Source organism: Anabrus simplex, chromosome 2, assembly GCF_040414725.1.
Source record: "Anabrus simplex isolate iqAnaSimp1 chromosome 2, ASM4041472v1, whole genome shotgun sequence".
Classification (NCBI taxonomy): Eukaryota; Metazoa; Arthropoda; class Insecta; order Orthoptera; family Tettigoniidae; genus Anabrus; species Anabrus simplex.
The window spans coordinates 320119026-320135442 of NC_090266.1; the positions used below are offsets into that span (position 1 = coordinate 320119026).

The 16417-nt window shown below is 38.6% G+C and overlaps 1 protein-coding gene across 1 annotated transcript in view; it reads left to right on the plus strand.

The window, feature by feature from the left end:
* The window catches only part of LOC136864096 (G patch domain-containing protein 4), a 98972-nt gene extending 90357 nt beyond the window's left edge, over positions 1-8615 (plus strand). The window contains exon 5 of the mRNA XM_068226164.1: positions 8440-8615. Within this exon, the coding sequence (XP_068082265.1) occupies positions 8440-8475 (36 nt within the window). The 3' untranslated portion in view covers positions 8476-8615. The remainder of the gene's footprint in view (positions 1-8439) is intronic.
* The last annotated feature ends 7802 nt before the right edge of the window (positions 8616-16417 follow it).

Consider the following 16417-nt stretch of genomic DNA (forward strand, 5'->3'; position numbering starts at 1 on the left):
ACCCTAATTGGGCTCGCGGCCCGATGATACAGAGGCTAATACCAAGCTACTGAGGTGACTAGAATGAAAAGTTAATTTAATGCATTACAGGAAAAGAAACAGTTACAAAATCGTAGTCACCTCAAGATAAATTGAAGGGGAACTTGAGAGGGTAACGCACTCTCTATCCCCGATTTACAGTTTAAGACTTCATGAAATTTACATGAAAGGGAAGAAGTTTACATTTTAGAAATCAAACGGTTACATAGTTAAAGCTTAGAACCTTCCCCTCGGGCAAGTGGTGGAGATAGCTACAGAGATAGAAAACTGGTGGCCATTACCTGGGCTGATGTACTGCCTGCCGAAGGATGGGGCACCCTGCCTCCTGTCTTAACACACACACACACACACACACTCAGTACTTCAGCGATCAATAAGATAATGTAGCTTGAAAAAGCCGCAGCTTATATACCCAGAGGGGATGGCTCGAGAAGGCTCTGGACTAAATCCGGACGCACCCTCTAATTTTTATTGGATAGTTTAAAAGTTTCAAGAAGCCTGTGATAGGCTGAAAAATAAATACAAACATTTCTAACTGGCCAGATTCAAAAGCTGGCGGGATGAGGAGAAAGTGTTACAAAACTTGAAATATCAAAATTAATGAAAGTTGATTTAGTTATGAAAACCTATAAACACAAAACTTCTTTAAATCACTAATTCTTCCACCTTGCACGAGAGTGCATGACCACAGTTTTTGTAAGGACATCTATGGAGAAAAGTTGAAACTTCTTGCTGTACACTAAAACAAAAATAAATAAATCCAGTCAGTTTAATAAACTTTAAAATAACACAATAACTTGTTATTTATGAGTGACATCTTCCGATTAATGTCCCAACTTCATGCACTAGCTGTTTCAAGATTTGTATGAGAGATAGCGTTCCTTAAGGCGCTTCCTTTAAATGTGCGGAGTTGAGGTGTACCTCCCGGTAGAATTATCATAGCTAAATTTCAGTAATTTGCCAGTATTAGTCATCATGTTGGCCCTGAGGTTCACTCACCCTACACCAAAAATGAGTACCAGGTTTATTCCTGGGGGCAAAGCGGCCGGGCATAGAGGTAACCACTCTACCCCATCGAGTGCCGAGGTTACAGATAATGGAAGCCTTTACCTCCCACCCCTCCAAGGGCCTTCATGGTCTGTACGGAGATGACATTGCTTTGCTTTGCTAGTCACCATGTCTATCTGGACATCTTTTATATCAGACTTCCTTTACATACTTCTGACAGAATACTTCTGCCTTCTGTAAGTCCTCACATATACACTTCCCTTGTTCATTAATGATCCCTGGAACGTCCTCCTTGGAACCTGCTTCTCCATCCATTGCTCCCTAAAATTTGTATGGCTGCCAATTATGTTTGCCATCATGTTATCCTTAGCTGACTTTTTTGCTAAATTCGATTTCCTAGCAAGTTTCTTCAATCTCTCCTTACTCCTGCAACCAATCTGCACCTCCTTCTTTATCCTTTTATTTCCCTATTATAATATAATGGGTCCTTAGCATTATTTACCACTTTCCTGGGTTCTGTCAGCAAACATGAGAAGTCCCAACGAGGACCGTTCATGTGTGGTGACGTAATTTATAGAGGCATTAAAAAGAACAGGAATTTGAAGGTGCCTGGCAAATGACACACATGGCAAAAATAAACCAACATTTATTAACATAGAAGCAATGAAATCAATGACACAAACACAACAAGCTTTTCTTGATGTAGGATTGAATTATCCAAAGTCCTTTTGATTTTTAAAAACATTCACAAATATCTAATAATGTAATTTTAATTCGTCAACTACATCTTCACCTTCCCTTTGATGTAATTACACTTGTGGTGAGTGTTCACTGATATTAAAGAACGAATTGAACTAATTAATTCCTAATTTAGAGTATCAAATTAGTCAAAAGTTATCTTCCTAACCAGCCGGGCTGAGTGGCTCAGATGGTTGAGACGCTGGCCTTCTGTCCCCAACCTAGCAGGTTCCATCCTGGCCAGTCTAGTGGTATTTGAAGGTGCTCAAATACATCAGCCTCATGTCGGTAGATCTACTGGCACATAAAAGAACTCCCGTGGGGCAAAATTCCAGCACCTTGGCATCTCCGAAAACTGTAAAAGTAGTTAGTGAGACATAAAGCAAGTAACATTATTATTATTATCTTCCTAACCGGACGTTTGATTTACTCACACGAGTTTAAAATAAATCTTACAATGACCAAATTAATATTGTCATCTCATGAACTGAATTAATTTAAAAGTTGCTTCAAAGTTTACCAAGAAATCTTCACAAATACATATTTTCACTATTTGGACACAATAACCTCCATTTTCTCTAATTTCACAATTATTGACTAACAAATCTATTAATTCCTTACCAAATCTTCTCTAATCCACAGCCTGTTTCCTGTCACTTGACTGGATCACGAATGGAATGAATGAAGCCCCCATCTAGTGGTGAGGATAGGAATTGTGCAGGCTGCTGAAACCTGTCGCCTGGCCTTCTGACCCCAACTTGGCAGGTTCGATCCTGGCTCAGTCCGGTGGTATTTGAAGGTGCTCAAATACGTCAGCCTCGTGTCGGTAGATTTACTGGCACGTAAAAGAACTCCCACGGGAATAAATTCCGGCACTTTGGCGTCTCCGAAAACCGTAAAAGAGTAGTTAGTGGGACGTAAAGCAAATAGCATTATTATTATGAAACCTGTCGCACTCCTCTGGGGCAATTATTAATGACTGACATGAAATGAAGTTATATTGGAGAATGTTGCTGGAATGAAAGGTGACAGGGAAAACAAGTACCTGGAGTAGAAACCTGTCCCACCTCTGCTTTGTCCAGCACAAATCTCACATGGATTGACCAGGATTTGAACTACAGAACCCAGCGGTGAGGGGCCGGTGCACAGCTGCCTAAATCACAGAGGCTTAATTCTTCTCTAATGTCCACCTTAAATTTTATTATCCAAAAAAAAGAATTGACTTAATCTTGGTCTATTACATAACAAACTTACTTTAATAGCGTCACTAGGCCAAGTTTAATCATCCCTGACTTTAATTGATCATTAGCGGTCTATCACCCAATTATCTGGTCTTAATGATTAAATTAATCATCCTCTTATTAAATTTTAACTTCATCCTGTCTATCACTCTATCTTCAACTTTCATTACTTGACTTTGGCACTTAACTAATTTTTATCACTTAATTAATTTTCTTATCTTATAAAGTTACAATCTGTTAATTGGGTTCCTACATTTTCATGCTATTTCCCTTTTCATTAAGTATTATTTCATTTTGTGGATTTCTGCCTCATTATGTTGGTTTGTCTGTCCTCCGAGAATATACTCATCTCAATGATTCCTATTGAATTCAAAATACTTCCTACTTCAGACTTATAATCATCAGAAAATATTAAAGACTTCTTCAACAATATTACAAATTATAAATTCAGTAGTGACTCTGATCTTCCCTCGTGACAGAACACGAGAAGATTAAGCAACACCAACACATCACATATGGTACAAAATGGCATTGATATGTACAACTAGATATCACACACATCCCTCACACAATCATACAAATAAGGCACATGATCATTATGTTGTGATTAAAACGTTCCGTAGTCTCAATTATTTTTAATGTCGATTTCTAAACTCATCCCTTATTTTAATGCAAATATTATCAAAGAACAATCAGCTCCTAAATTTGACATAAAATAATCCTAATCTATTCATATAGGGCAAATACATCGCTTAGGGATTTTAAATTTATGTTGAGTGTGCTCCAGAAATGATTATTAAACATCAATGAACTGGTTGCAGTCACTGCAACACGTGCTTAAATAATATCATTCCCCAAAAATAAGTAGTCGCAAATGCTACTTAAAAACACACATAAAAATGGGCTATCCTTCCCTCCCATCAATTTTCATCGGCTATGCCATCACAATTAACCACTGTTCGCTTCTTTAATACAAATATCCACAAGTATCACGTTATTTAAACACTCAGTTGATTTTATCAACGTCATGTAAGTCGGTGTGAGGTTAACATGATTGATTATTACGTTTCTAGTTTAATCCCTAAATATCATGAACCATTAATGATGACAAATCTTAACCTTAACTGATATAGTTCAGTAAGATGATTGATTGAACTGTATTCCACATAAATGTCACCGAAAATCTCATATCATTCCTGATCTAAATGATTAAGTTCTACAATTATTGATGAGGTTTGTGATTTTTAAGAATATAATTATTAATCCACAATGTTGCACGTGAATTCTTTGTAATCAAGGATCTCAATTCAATGGATAGGACAACCTCAATCATCCACAAAATCTATAGTCACCTATATGAAGTTTGAAGTGAAAAAGAAGCTTTAAATACACCAAAATAGTAAAAAATATTATAACTAAAAGATTGTACTATATTCTCCTGACAGGAAAGATAATATTTACAAAAAGGGACTTAAATTTAGTAGATGGAAGTTGATTCTCTAGGTTGGTCTATAACACCTCCGGCTGTTTCCTGAAAGTAAAGATAATATTTACAAAAAGGTACTTAAATTTAGTAGATAGAAGTTGATTCTCTGGGTTGGTCTGTTACATCTCCGGCTCTTTCCCCTTTAGAGTCCTAATGATGATGATGCTTGTTGTTTAAAGGGGCCTAACATCTAAGGTCATTGGCCCCTAATGGTACGAGATGGGCGACATGATATGATGATTAAAATTTTAAAATGTATCCACTGACTAGAATTTAAAACAAATGAAGATGAACAATGATGGTGAATTTAAAATAATCAGTGGATCAAATTCACAATGCCTTATTTTCGGTAAAATGGTACATTATAGATTATGGTACAATAAGGCATTGCCTTAAAATCCAACAATATATCATGAAAATTACTATTTTAAAAAACATGTTAAAATATACAAACCCCACTGTCGGCAGCCCTGAAAATGGTTTTCCGTGGTTTCCCATTTTCACACCAGGCAAATGCTGGGGCTGTACCTTAATTAAGGCCACGGCCGCTTCCTTCCCACTCCTAGCCTTTCCCTGTCCCATCGTCGCCATAAGACCTATCTGTGTCGGTGCGACGTAAAGCCACTAGCAAAAAAAAAAAAAAAATATATACAAACACAAACTACTTTAAGAGTCCTGGCTGCATCTTCATTTAGTGGCACATTGCTGCGGGTATATCTCACATCGGAGGCCTCTGCATAGATGAATTAATTCCTCTTGAGTGTGGCATGATGGTCTCCCATAACTCCTTCAGATGTGGTGTCCTTGTTGCTGTAGGGCCTCTTGTAAAGCTGAAACAGAGGTAACGCATTACCATGTGCTCCAACCAGGCCTCTAAATGTTTGTTGTGCAGCGTGAAAAATACTTACATCTGCAGTCAGTTCTATGAATAACACACAGATAATGAAAATAGCACTGTAAGTAGCAGCATTCTGTGCAGAAAGACTGACCTGTAGTGTTCTTAGCATGGTTACAGCTGAGTAAATGCAAAATAGTGTAGCAGTGAATAACTGCAATGTAGATTAGCATCAGACGACTGCAAAGTTGAGTAGAGATGATCAGAGCAGCTGAGCGGAGTCGAGTCGAGTTGATTTGAATAGAACGAGAGTTGATCGAACACAGCTTATATTAGCTCATGACTCGGGAGGTGTGATCTGCTAAAAAAAAACAATCATAATATCTCACAATTTCCAGCTTGACGATTGATTCAACTCTCATGCACTAGAGAAATCGAGAACACTTATAGAGTCTGGCTGGTCTTGAACATCCTCCTCTTGCTGTGGTCACATGTTAGGCTCTCTCAGCCAATGCCAAGAAAATGAGAAAAAGTGAAGTGTCAACACACTGATCAATAAATGTCTACCTGTGAGCCTGCTCACCCAAGGTTACGCATATAACCTTCATAACAGCTGATGCGCTCTCACACGACCTAATAAAAGCGATGTTATACAAAGATCTCGTCTTTACACAATTCAGTCCCAATTCAGACAGGTACAATACCTGTTTTCACACTCCTCAACAATAGCCTTAAACCTATCCCATTGGCTATTTACATTTTTATTTTCCATTGATCATAATTGCCTTTTAAAAATTTCCCCATGCATCTCATATTAACCATATGGTATTGCCTAATAGTTCTACTTTAAAGCATTCCTTTCTATCACATTTATTTTTAACTATGACACAAGTAGCTTAATGATCACTTATACCATCTATCGTTTCAATTTCTCTATAGAGCTCATACCGAGCTTGATAGCTGCAGCCGCTTAAGTGCGGCCACTATCCAGTATCTGGGAGATAGTGGGTTAAAACCCCACTGTTGGCAGTCCTGAAGATGCAAATGCTGGGACTGTACCTCAATTAAGGCCACGGCTGCTTCCTTCCCACTCCTAGCCCTTCTCTATCCCATGGTCGCCATAAGACCTATCTGTGTCAGTGCGACGTAAAGCCAATTGTGAAAATATAGAGCTCATCTGGTTTTATCAGCACCACATCTAGAATATTTTCCCCTCTAGTTGGTTCGGTCACTTTCTGAATCAGTTGTCCTTCCTTTCCCAGTTAACATTGAGTAAATTGTGATCACCCACTACAGTAACCTTTTTTCCTTTGTCTTTCCTCACATAGCTGATTATCCTATCAAATCATTTTGCATCAGCATCAGTGCCAGCCTTGCCAGGTCTGTACACCCCAAAAATGTCAAGTTGCCTATTTACTTTAGAGAATTTTTTGTTTCTCCTTAACTTTCTCATGGTTTACAAATTCTTCTTTCACCATTATGATTACTAACCCTCCTGCCATTCTTAAGATAAACACTTTGGTTCAGTGAGAAAATTTCCTCATCCATAATATCACTTCTCAGCCATGATACAATTCCTGTTACAGTATCTATAAAAAATGGCAACATCATTGTGAAATTTTTGCCACCCAATGTGATCAGTTTGGTGCAGCCTTTGGACCAATGTGTCCTGGAATCCTTCTTGGTTTCCTTTTACAATATCTTCTGCAGCTGTCCAATGAATCAAAACGTTGAAGAAATTGTGAAAATAATGAACTCGAAAGATTTTAATTGATGTGCCCAGTCATGGAAGAAAGTAAAATCTGCAACATTTGAAAAGTGTTGGAATATACTGTATGATGGAATTTTGGTTAGTGATGAAATTTATGAAGACAACATACAGAATCTCCTGGATCAGATACAAGGATGTGGAAATTCCAGTGAAAATGACATAAATGAATAGTTAAATTCAGATGATCATGAACTAGATTACACAGATGATGATGACGACGACATGGTAGATATGGTCGTGCAGTTGGAAGATGCAGATGTAAATTATTCTGATGAACAGGATGCTGCAAGGCCCATTGAACATACCGCAGCTGAGGAAGTATTTAACGTTGTAGAGGAAAGGGTTTTTTCATTAATTTAAAAGTAATCAACTTCACTTTGCATTCAGTTTGGTTTTATACAGTAAAAGCTGGCTTTAGTCTGTTTCAGATTGCATCACATTTTTTAGAACAAAGTGAGAAGTCATCACCAGCAGATATCCTTATTAAACAAGGGAGTGATATTGCTGCCCAAAAAAAATTAAAAAATACCCAGAAGAACATTTTGGACTTTTTCTTTAGGAAATAGTGACTAATTAACATTTAGATTTAGTAATACTATGCTGTATGCATTATATCAACAGTTTTTTTTCTTTTCAAATACACAATCCATTCATGTAACTGTAATTTATGAACCAGTTTTTAAAGTTTCAACTCTAAAAATGGGTATACATTTACTATTCAAAATGGGGTCAGTCCCCTTTATTTCAATCAACAGAAATTTTATTGTATTTTCTTTGTTTTTGAATGGATTATAGTTTGTTTTTTTTGCTAGGGGCTTTACGTCGCACCGACACAGATAGGTCTTATGGCGACGATGGGATAGGAAAGGCTTAGGAGTTGGAAGGAAGCGGCCGTGGCCGTAATTAAGGTACAGCCCCAGCATTTGCCTGGTGTGAAAATTGGAAACCACGGAAAAGATTATAGTTGTCTGTAGAACCATGCAATTAATACTTCATTACATCTATAAATTGAAAATTGCACACATTGGTTACTCCGTACTGGTTGTGTAGCTATTAGCTTGCATTCGGGAGACAGATAGTTAAAATCCACCCTGAAGATGATTTTCTGTGGTTTCTTGTTTTCACACTTGGCAAATGCCAGAGCTATAATTAAGATTATGTGGTGAATGGTACGAATGAGCTAATTATCCCTCTTCACAGGTCTATAGCACCACAAGTATGCTGTGGCAATTTTTCAGAATATGTCATCATTGTCTTATCTTTGACAGGAAAGTCACATTTTGCATGTAATATGTATAGTCCTGTTTTGGTGTGTTTGCAGGACAAGCCTACTGCAAGAAGCCTACAAATGGAGTGAAATTCATTTTTGACATTTATTTTAATAAATTTCAACTGTTTAGTTACCACCAACTGATTTCTTGAAGCAGCAAGGATGGAATCCAAAATAAGACTGTTAATAAAGCCAATGTCATTGAGAGTGTTCATGTTACATTGTAAGAGTGATTTTATTTTATTTTATTCTGCCTACCCCTCAACAAAACAAAAATTAAAAAAAGACTTGGAAGAGGTGACTGAGATTTATCCTCACCGTGCTACTCTGAGCCAGAGTCTGGTTTTAAAAGCTCAGTGCAGTAAATGTCATCATCTGGTAGTTTACAGAGTCCATTGTACTGAGAGTTTCTCAAGTACCGGTAATAAATTTAATCTAAAATATAAGACAAACACCAAAAAAGGGTTTACATCTCCTGTACATTGAACTGTTACCAACTTTTTGCTATTTGCTGTACGTCGCACCAACACAGATATGTCTTATAGCGACGATGGGATAGGAAAGGCCTAGGTAGTGGAAGGAAGCGGCCATAGTCTTAATTAAGGTACAGCCCTGGCATTTGCCTGGTGTGAAAATGGGAAACCACGGAAAACCATCTTCAGGGCTGCCGACAGTGGGGCTCGAACCCACTATCTCCCGATTACTGGATACTGGCCGCACTTAAGCGACTGCAGCTATCGAGCTCGGTGTTACTAACCTTTAATAAAGCCAATGTCATTGAAAGTGTTCATGTTACATTATAAGAGTAATTATCTTTCATTCATTGCTAGTATTCTGGCTACTCTGAGCCAAAAAATTGTGAATAACATACCATCCCTATTACTCATCAAGAAACAAACAAATTTCTGTTCACGAACAGAGGGTTGATTTCCCAGTTACCCAGCTCGATAGCTGCAGTCGCTTAGGTGCGTCCAGTATCCAGCAATCGGGAGTCCGTGGGCTCGAATCCCACTGTCGGCAGCCCTGAAAATGGTTTTCCGTGGTTTCCCATTTTCACACCAGGCAAATGCTGGAGCTGTACCTTAATTAAGGCCACGGCTGCTTCCTTCCCATTCCTAGGCCTTTCCTATACCATCGTCGCCATAAGACCTATCTATGTTGGTGCGAAGTAAAGCAAATAGATTTCCCACTTTGCATTATGCACATTACTCTCAGCCTGGACCTGGTAAATCATCCGTCCTTTTAAATTGAAACGTGCTTGTGTCTTTCTTAGTTCTCAACTCATCAGGCTACTGTTGATCTGCTTTGTCCAACCATAAGTCTTAGAGGTTGCGTGATCCACCAGGATATATTAAAAAAAAAAAAAAAATAGCTCGTAATCATCCCCAGGCATGCTCATTAGTGTTCATGTCTGGGTGATGAGGAAGTCACGTCAGTCAGAAGTGCCAGGTTGAATGGCTCAGACGGTTGAGGTACTGGCTTTCTGACCCCAAATTGGCATGTTTGATCATGGCTCAGTCTGGTGGTAGTTGAAGCTGCTCAAATAACTCAGCCTCATGTCGATAGATTTACTGGCAGATAAAAGAACTCCTTTGGGACAAAATTCCGGCACCTTGGTGTCTCCAAGAAACTGAAAAGGTAGTTAGTGGGACGTAAAGCCCATAACATTATTATTATTATTATTATTATTATTATCATCAGTCAGAAGTTAGGGGCATTACAAATGAGGACAGTGGCAATGCTTACGTTGTAAACTTGTGTGAATTGTTATCCACGGAGATGAATTCTTCTCTGATATGCCAGTAATACAGTTCCATAGTGAACTGGTGGTTTTGGCCTGGTTTTCAGGAGTCTTGAATGACCAGGAGAGACACAGTGACCTTGTGTAATGCTGCTCCAAACATCACTGAGCATTCATAAAGCTGCGCACTTGTACATTGAGAAGGACAAATGCTGCACTGCCAGATTCTCTCCAAACACATTACAGTGTATTGTTAGGAATGGCATATTTGTGACATTCATTGGTAAGCAATATCTTTTACCAGTGGTGAAACTAACAGGCATAGTGTTGAGGAAAATAACTATGTATTGCCATGGCCTTTCAAGGTGTGAGACAAGCCCTTAACACTACTTGCATTCATGAAATAATTCCATGTCTGAACCACTTCATTTTCATTCATTCTTACTCATCTAGCGTTTTCCCTCATTGACAGTCCTTCCTCACACAAAGACACTGTGTGAACATGATCAAATTTGACATTAGCCTTCTTGCCATAGACTGACTGACTGATTCATCATTGCCGAGCCAAAACTACTGGACAGAAAGAAATGAAATTTTGGGAATGCATTTACACTGTATTGTAGGTGCTCACTGAGAGATGATTTTTAGATAATCCGTTGCTAAAGGGGTTGAATTGTTTAAATGAGTATATCTATATCTCAAACTTGACACTTGAGACACAGAAATTGGTATTTAGAATCTCTCTTAAAAATAAAGAAACACATATTTTTTTGTTTTCAGAAAATTCCACTAAGAGGGTTGAAAATGGGTTGAATGCCTTTAATGAGGATACTTATATCTCAGAAACTGAAGATATTACAGACCTGAAAATTGGTATTTGGAATCCCCTTTAAAAATAAACATGTTTTTGTTTTTGGAAAATCCAATTATGGGGGTTAAACAGGAGTGAATTTTTAGAAATTTGTAAATGAGAGTATCTATATCTCAAAACTTTAAAAGTTTACAGATATAAAAATTGGTATTTAGAATCTCCTTTAAAAATAAAGAAACATTTTTTTTTTTTTTTTTTCGGAAAGTCCCACTAGGAGGGGTGAAAAACGGGCTGAATGCCTCAAATGAGGATACTTATATCTCAGAAACTGAAGATATTACATATCTCAAAATTGGTATTTGGAATCTCCTTTAAAAATAAACATGTTTTTTTTTTTTTTGTTTTTGGAAAATCCAATTAATGGTGGTTAAACAGGAATGAGAAATACGGTGAATTTTTAGAAATTCAGTATATCTCAGAAACATAAAATGTTACACACGTAAAATTTGGTGTTTGGAATCTCCTGTAAAAGTAAAGAAACATAGGTGATTTGTTTTCTGAAGTAAATACACAGCCGACTGCAGTTACAAGCCGGAGTCATACAAGTTTGGCAACGTCCAGTGTAGGCCAAGGTGAAAGCACGGAATCTATCCGTGTATGTTGATGTCTAGTGAACTTCGTCTCGTGTTTCGTTTAATTTTTGAAGGATAGGTTCGAGTGTGTATAACAAGATAAGTGATAGAATCAGCATACGAAGAGCCTATTATCGAAATAATGTGAAGGCTAAGCAGGGTTGAGTAGTTTGGAATGTAGAGCTGGCTTTCTAAGCCTAGCTCAGTTCGGTGGTATTTTAAGGTGCTGAAATACGTTAGCCTCGTGTTGGTAGATTTACTGGCACGTTCACTCCTTCGGGACAAAATTGCGACATTTCGGCGTCTACCAAAAACCGTAAAAGTAGTTCGTGGGACGTTAAATTAATAACGTTATTATTTGTGAAGGAGCGGACTGAATTTGGCTTATTAATGAAATGTTTCGTGTATTTGCAGATGCCCAGAAAATGTTGTGTTTCCATGTGTCGTAACAACTATAGCATTAAAAAAGGTTTTTCTTACGTTTAGTTTTCCTTCAGGCGAGAAATGAATACAAAAATGGATTTGTCATTTTAAACAACTGGGAAGGATTCAGTCGTATACATAAAACATGTCACACACACACACACACACACACACACACACACACACAAAATTTCAACAGGGGATAACATTTGTGATAGTAAAGTCAACATAACTATACTACCACCTAAACCTAATGAGCTTCTCCCTGATGTATGTCCAATTATTTTCCCAAGTTTGCTAAAATATTTGTCATCGAAAAGTGTTATAAGAAAACATCCCGAAGGTAGGAGCCTGGAAATATAAGAGTAGATAAACAAGAAGATGGATGATATGGCAAATTTTTATTTATTTATTTATTTATTTAGCGTATGGCTAGAGATACAGCGTCTATTGTTATAAGATCTACACTATATACGTATGTCCAAATTGTTTATATAGTCTATAGCCCTGGAGTCGCAAAAGCAAAGTCACTAGCACTGCTATTGTATTTTCTAGTCCTGCATTCTTTGATGATGTGCTTCACTGTCTGTTATGTAGCGCCACAGTCACACTCAGGCGTTGGGATTCTGTTTCACTTGTAGTGGAAAGCTGTACAGTTCCCGTGGTTTGTTCGAATCCTGTTCAGTGCGGACCATAGTCTACGAGGGAGGTCGAAACCAGGTGGTGGCGTCTTCTTCACAGAAGGCATTGTCGGGCAGTATTTGTCGTTGAGTCTCTTCTGCCATTCAGCAGAAGTTTGGTAGTTGCTGTTCCACAAGTAACCCATTTACTCAAAATTCACCAACATATGGATGTCACTGTATATGTTAAGTTATCAGGTGTTGACAAAAGAAATGACATGTTTAACAGATGGTAAAATATCAAAGTGGTCTCAACTAAATGCATATTTATTTAATTTTATAGGAACCACTTCTTTTAGTGTTAGTGTTAAATGTGTACAAATAGATCTATTAAAATGCTTCACAATCTCATAGAGTATTGTGAGGTAAGAAGTGAAAGCACACTCTTTGTCTTGCTTCATATTGTAAGGGAACAATTCGAACTTTGCACTAAAATGGCCGGGCTGAGTGGCTCAGACGGTTGAGGCGCTTGCTTTCTGACCCCAACTTGGCAGGTTCGATCCTGGCTCAGTCCGGTAGTATTTGAAGGTGCTCAAATACGTCAGGTCGGTAGATTTACTGGCACGGGAAAGAACTCCTGAGGGACTAAATTCCGGCACCTCAGAGTCTCCAGAAACCTTAAAAGTAGTTAGTGAGACGTAAAGCGAATAACATTATTATTATTGTAATTATTATTTGCACTAAAAGGAAGAAGAGTTAGGATCTAATCAGAAACTTTCGTTTGGAACTGTGAAAGCAAATTATTTACTGTCAAGCAAGTTTTTAAGTGATAACTTAGAAAGAGAAGAAAGAATGTTACTGCACTTCAAGTCCTAGAAAGTGAGATGAAAATTAGTATTAAGGGTTTTTTGGGGGTTGCGGTGTTGGTGGTGGTGATGGTATGGAAAAGTTAGGTTTGGCTGTATCCAATTAGAAATGTCTGATTCCATCAAGACAGATATTATTGGGCTTAATATGGAAGCAATAAAGAAGTGTGATTCGCTTTTATCATGTGAATTTTTTTGGTGGGCATTTTGAGATGTCGGGGGTAATATGCTGTACATTTCTTGGTATACACTAAGGACAATATCGAGAAGGATAAGCTGTGACACTTGTTTAGGTCTCCTGCAGAGTAATGAAACAGGTGATCCCTATTTTGAAGAACTTCAGATGTGGGTTAGTGGTGCCTGTGAAAATGATAAAGAATTTCTGTTCTCTCTACCCTGAGCTGCTTTAGGAAGAGATGAGATGACAATCAACAGTTCTGGTTTGAACGCCGTCATTGTGGGCGTGACAATAATGGTGCGATAGGTTGTTTATTTGTCTACATTTTTCAATGTCGTGTTAAATAAGTGCTGAAAGCAGATGAAGAACAGGAGTTATGTCAGCAGTGAGGACAAAAACACTAAGCGGACGAAGCTGTCAACGTTCCACAATAATTGAGCTTGTGAGTACTGTTCTTAAAGTGTTTCTTTTTTATTAATGTAAAATGTGTATTTCTAACTTCAGTGAATGCATTTACTGATGTGTCTGTGTCTTAGTACCATTTTACGAAGAGTGTGCAATTATCATAATCATCGTGTTGGTCTAAATATAGTGAATATGGGTGAAGTCTTTCAAAATCGGACACGCCCCCTTATTTTATCGGCCTCCGCTTGACAGATGGATACAGCGTTGCCAAGCGTACCTTCCGGCTTTAACTGTAGATGGCTCTGCATAAATGGGAGACAAAATTATCATTCATTGCTAGGGTTAGGAAACGCTATCATTGTGTAGTCAAGATAATTAACGTTAACTTGTGAGATACCGGTATTAGATTCATTGTTTTTAAAACGACGGGAGAAATTCCAGAGAGATAGACTCTCTTTCGTTCGAGTATTCATTTTAAGGTGACAAGATAGATCGCCACGTTTGTTGTTGTTGGAGTGAACCACGTGAGACGTGTCCAAGGAGAAGCCGTACTCATGTTGGATATTCCTGGAGTGACCAAATTATGTCGGTTGTTCATTATTTCTTCTCAATTGAAACTTCTTTCGCACTCACACTTTGTTGCAAGATGTCGATATTATTGTTGTTGTTGTTGTTGTTGGATATTTCAATGGGTATCGAACACTTTGTACATAATTTATAGGGTTATTTTAACACGCGTTTACTACGGTATATACCGGGTGAGTCAGCCGCGCCTGACGTTTCTGCTTTTAGGCATCCCAATGAACGTCAATGGGGTGATGGCCGATTTTCCTTTGCCGCATACGAAGCTACAGTCACTTTTAAAGCACATACTCCGTCATCACTGCACGACTTTTGCAAAAACACGTATGTGACAGGTATTTACACAATACATCAAACTGTCGTACGGTTATGTAAAATGTACGTGCCAATTATAAGCGTTCGATTGGTTGTTAAACTATCGCTAAAAGCGACGGCATACTGATAGAAAACGTGTGAGTTTGTGAAGCGGGGCGTAGTTTTATAGCAAGTAAGCTTTCTGATAAACTGGAGACAACAGTCACCGTGGTGTAGTGGACTAACCACAGGCGTGTTGACACATGTTGCGTTGATAGGTGGGTTCGAATCCCACGAGCGATTAATATTTTCATTCACATTTTAAACTTTGAGGATCATATAAGAGGCCATTCGTGCCATATTCGATCAGTAGCATGTGTGTTGAATGTGTAGTGGTCTGACACTTAGTGTAGCCTAGCAGTCCTGGTCATTTCTTCGCTATGTATTCAGCAGATGAGTATGTTGACATGGTCCTCATCTACGGCGAAGCAAGACAGAACGCACAGGAAGCACAGCACCTGTACCAGGAAAGATTTCCACACAGAGAATAACCAAACGCAAATACGTTTAGGAGGGTGGAGCGACGTTTGCGAGTAACTTCGTCATTTTCCCGTACACGTCCTTTTAGAGAGGCACCAATTACGTCCGATGAAACTACTGAGATGGTTTTGGATACTTTCTGGGAGAATTCTCACACGAGTACCCGGGCAGTAGCACAACAGTTCAACATCAGCCAGTCGCCTGTTGAAAGGATACTGCATTCCAGTTTTTTTCGTCCGAATCACCTGCAACTAAATCAAGAACTCCACGGACGAGATTTCGAAACTCGTGTTGATTTCTGTGCGTGGATACTGACGCAAGTAGCAAATGATCCAGCGTTCGTATCTCACATTTTATTTTCGGACGAGGCACGATTTCATAATAATAGCTCTGTGAATCGTCATAATATCCACTACTGGAGTGTTGAAAATTCCCACTGGGTAAGGCAGGCAGCATTTCAGGCACGATGGGGAGTAAATGTCTGGTGTGGTATACTGGGTGATCACCTAATTGGACCATATTTCTTTGAGGATCATTTGACAGGAGCCCGGAATCTACATTTTTTCAAGACCAACTACCATTGCTGCTAGAGGATGTGCCCCTGGGTGAGCGTGTGACTATGAAGTTTCAACACGACGCAGCTCCCCATCACATGCCAGCAGATGTTCGCATCTACCTGAATGTTACACATCCCGGTCGATCGATAGGAAGCGGAGGACCTGTCATCTGGCCTGCTAGATCGCCCGATTTGATGCCACTGGATTTCTTCCTATGGTGCTATTTGAAGGATGTAGTGTATGCTCAGCAGCCGGAAAATCCTGAAATCCTTCGAAACCTTATTATGGAAGCCTGTGAATCCGTAACACATACAATACTACAAAGAGCCCGAATGGCAGTTCAACGGCGTGCTGAAACGTGCATTACTGCAGAAGGCCAT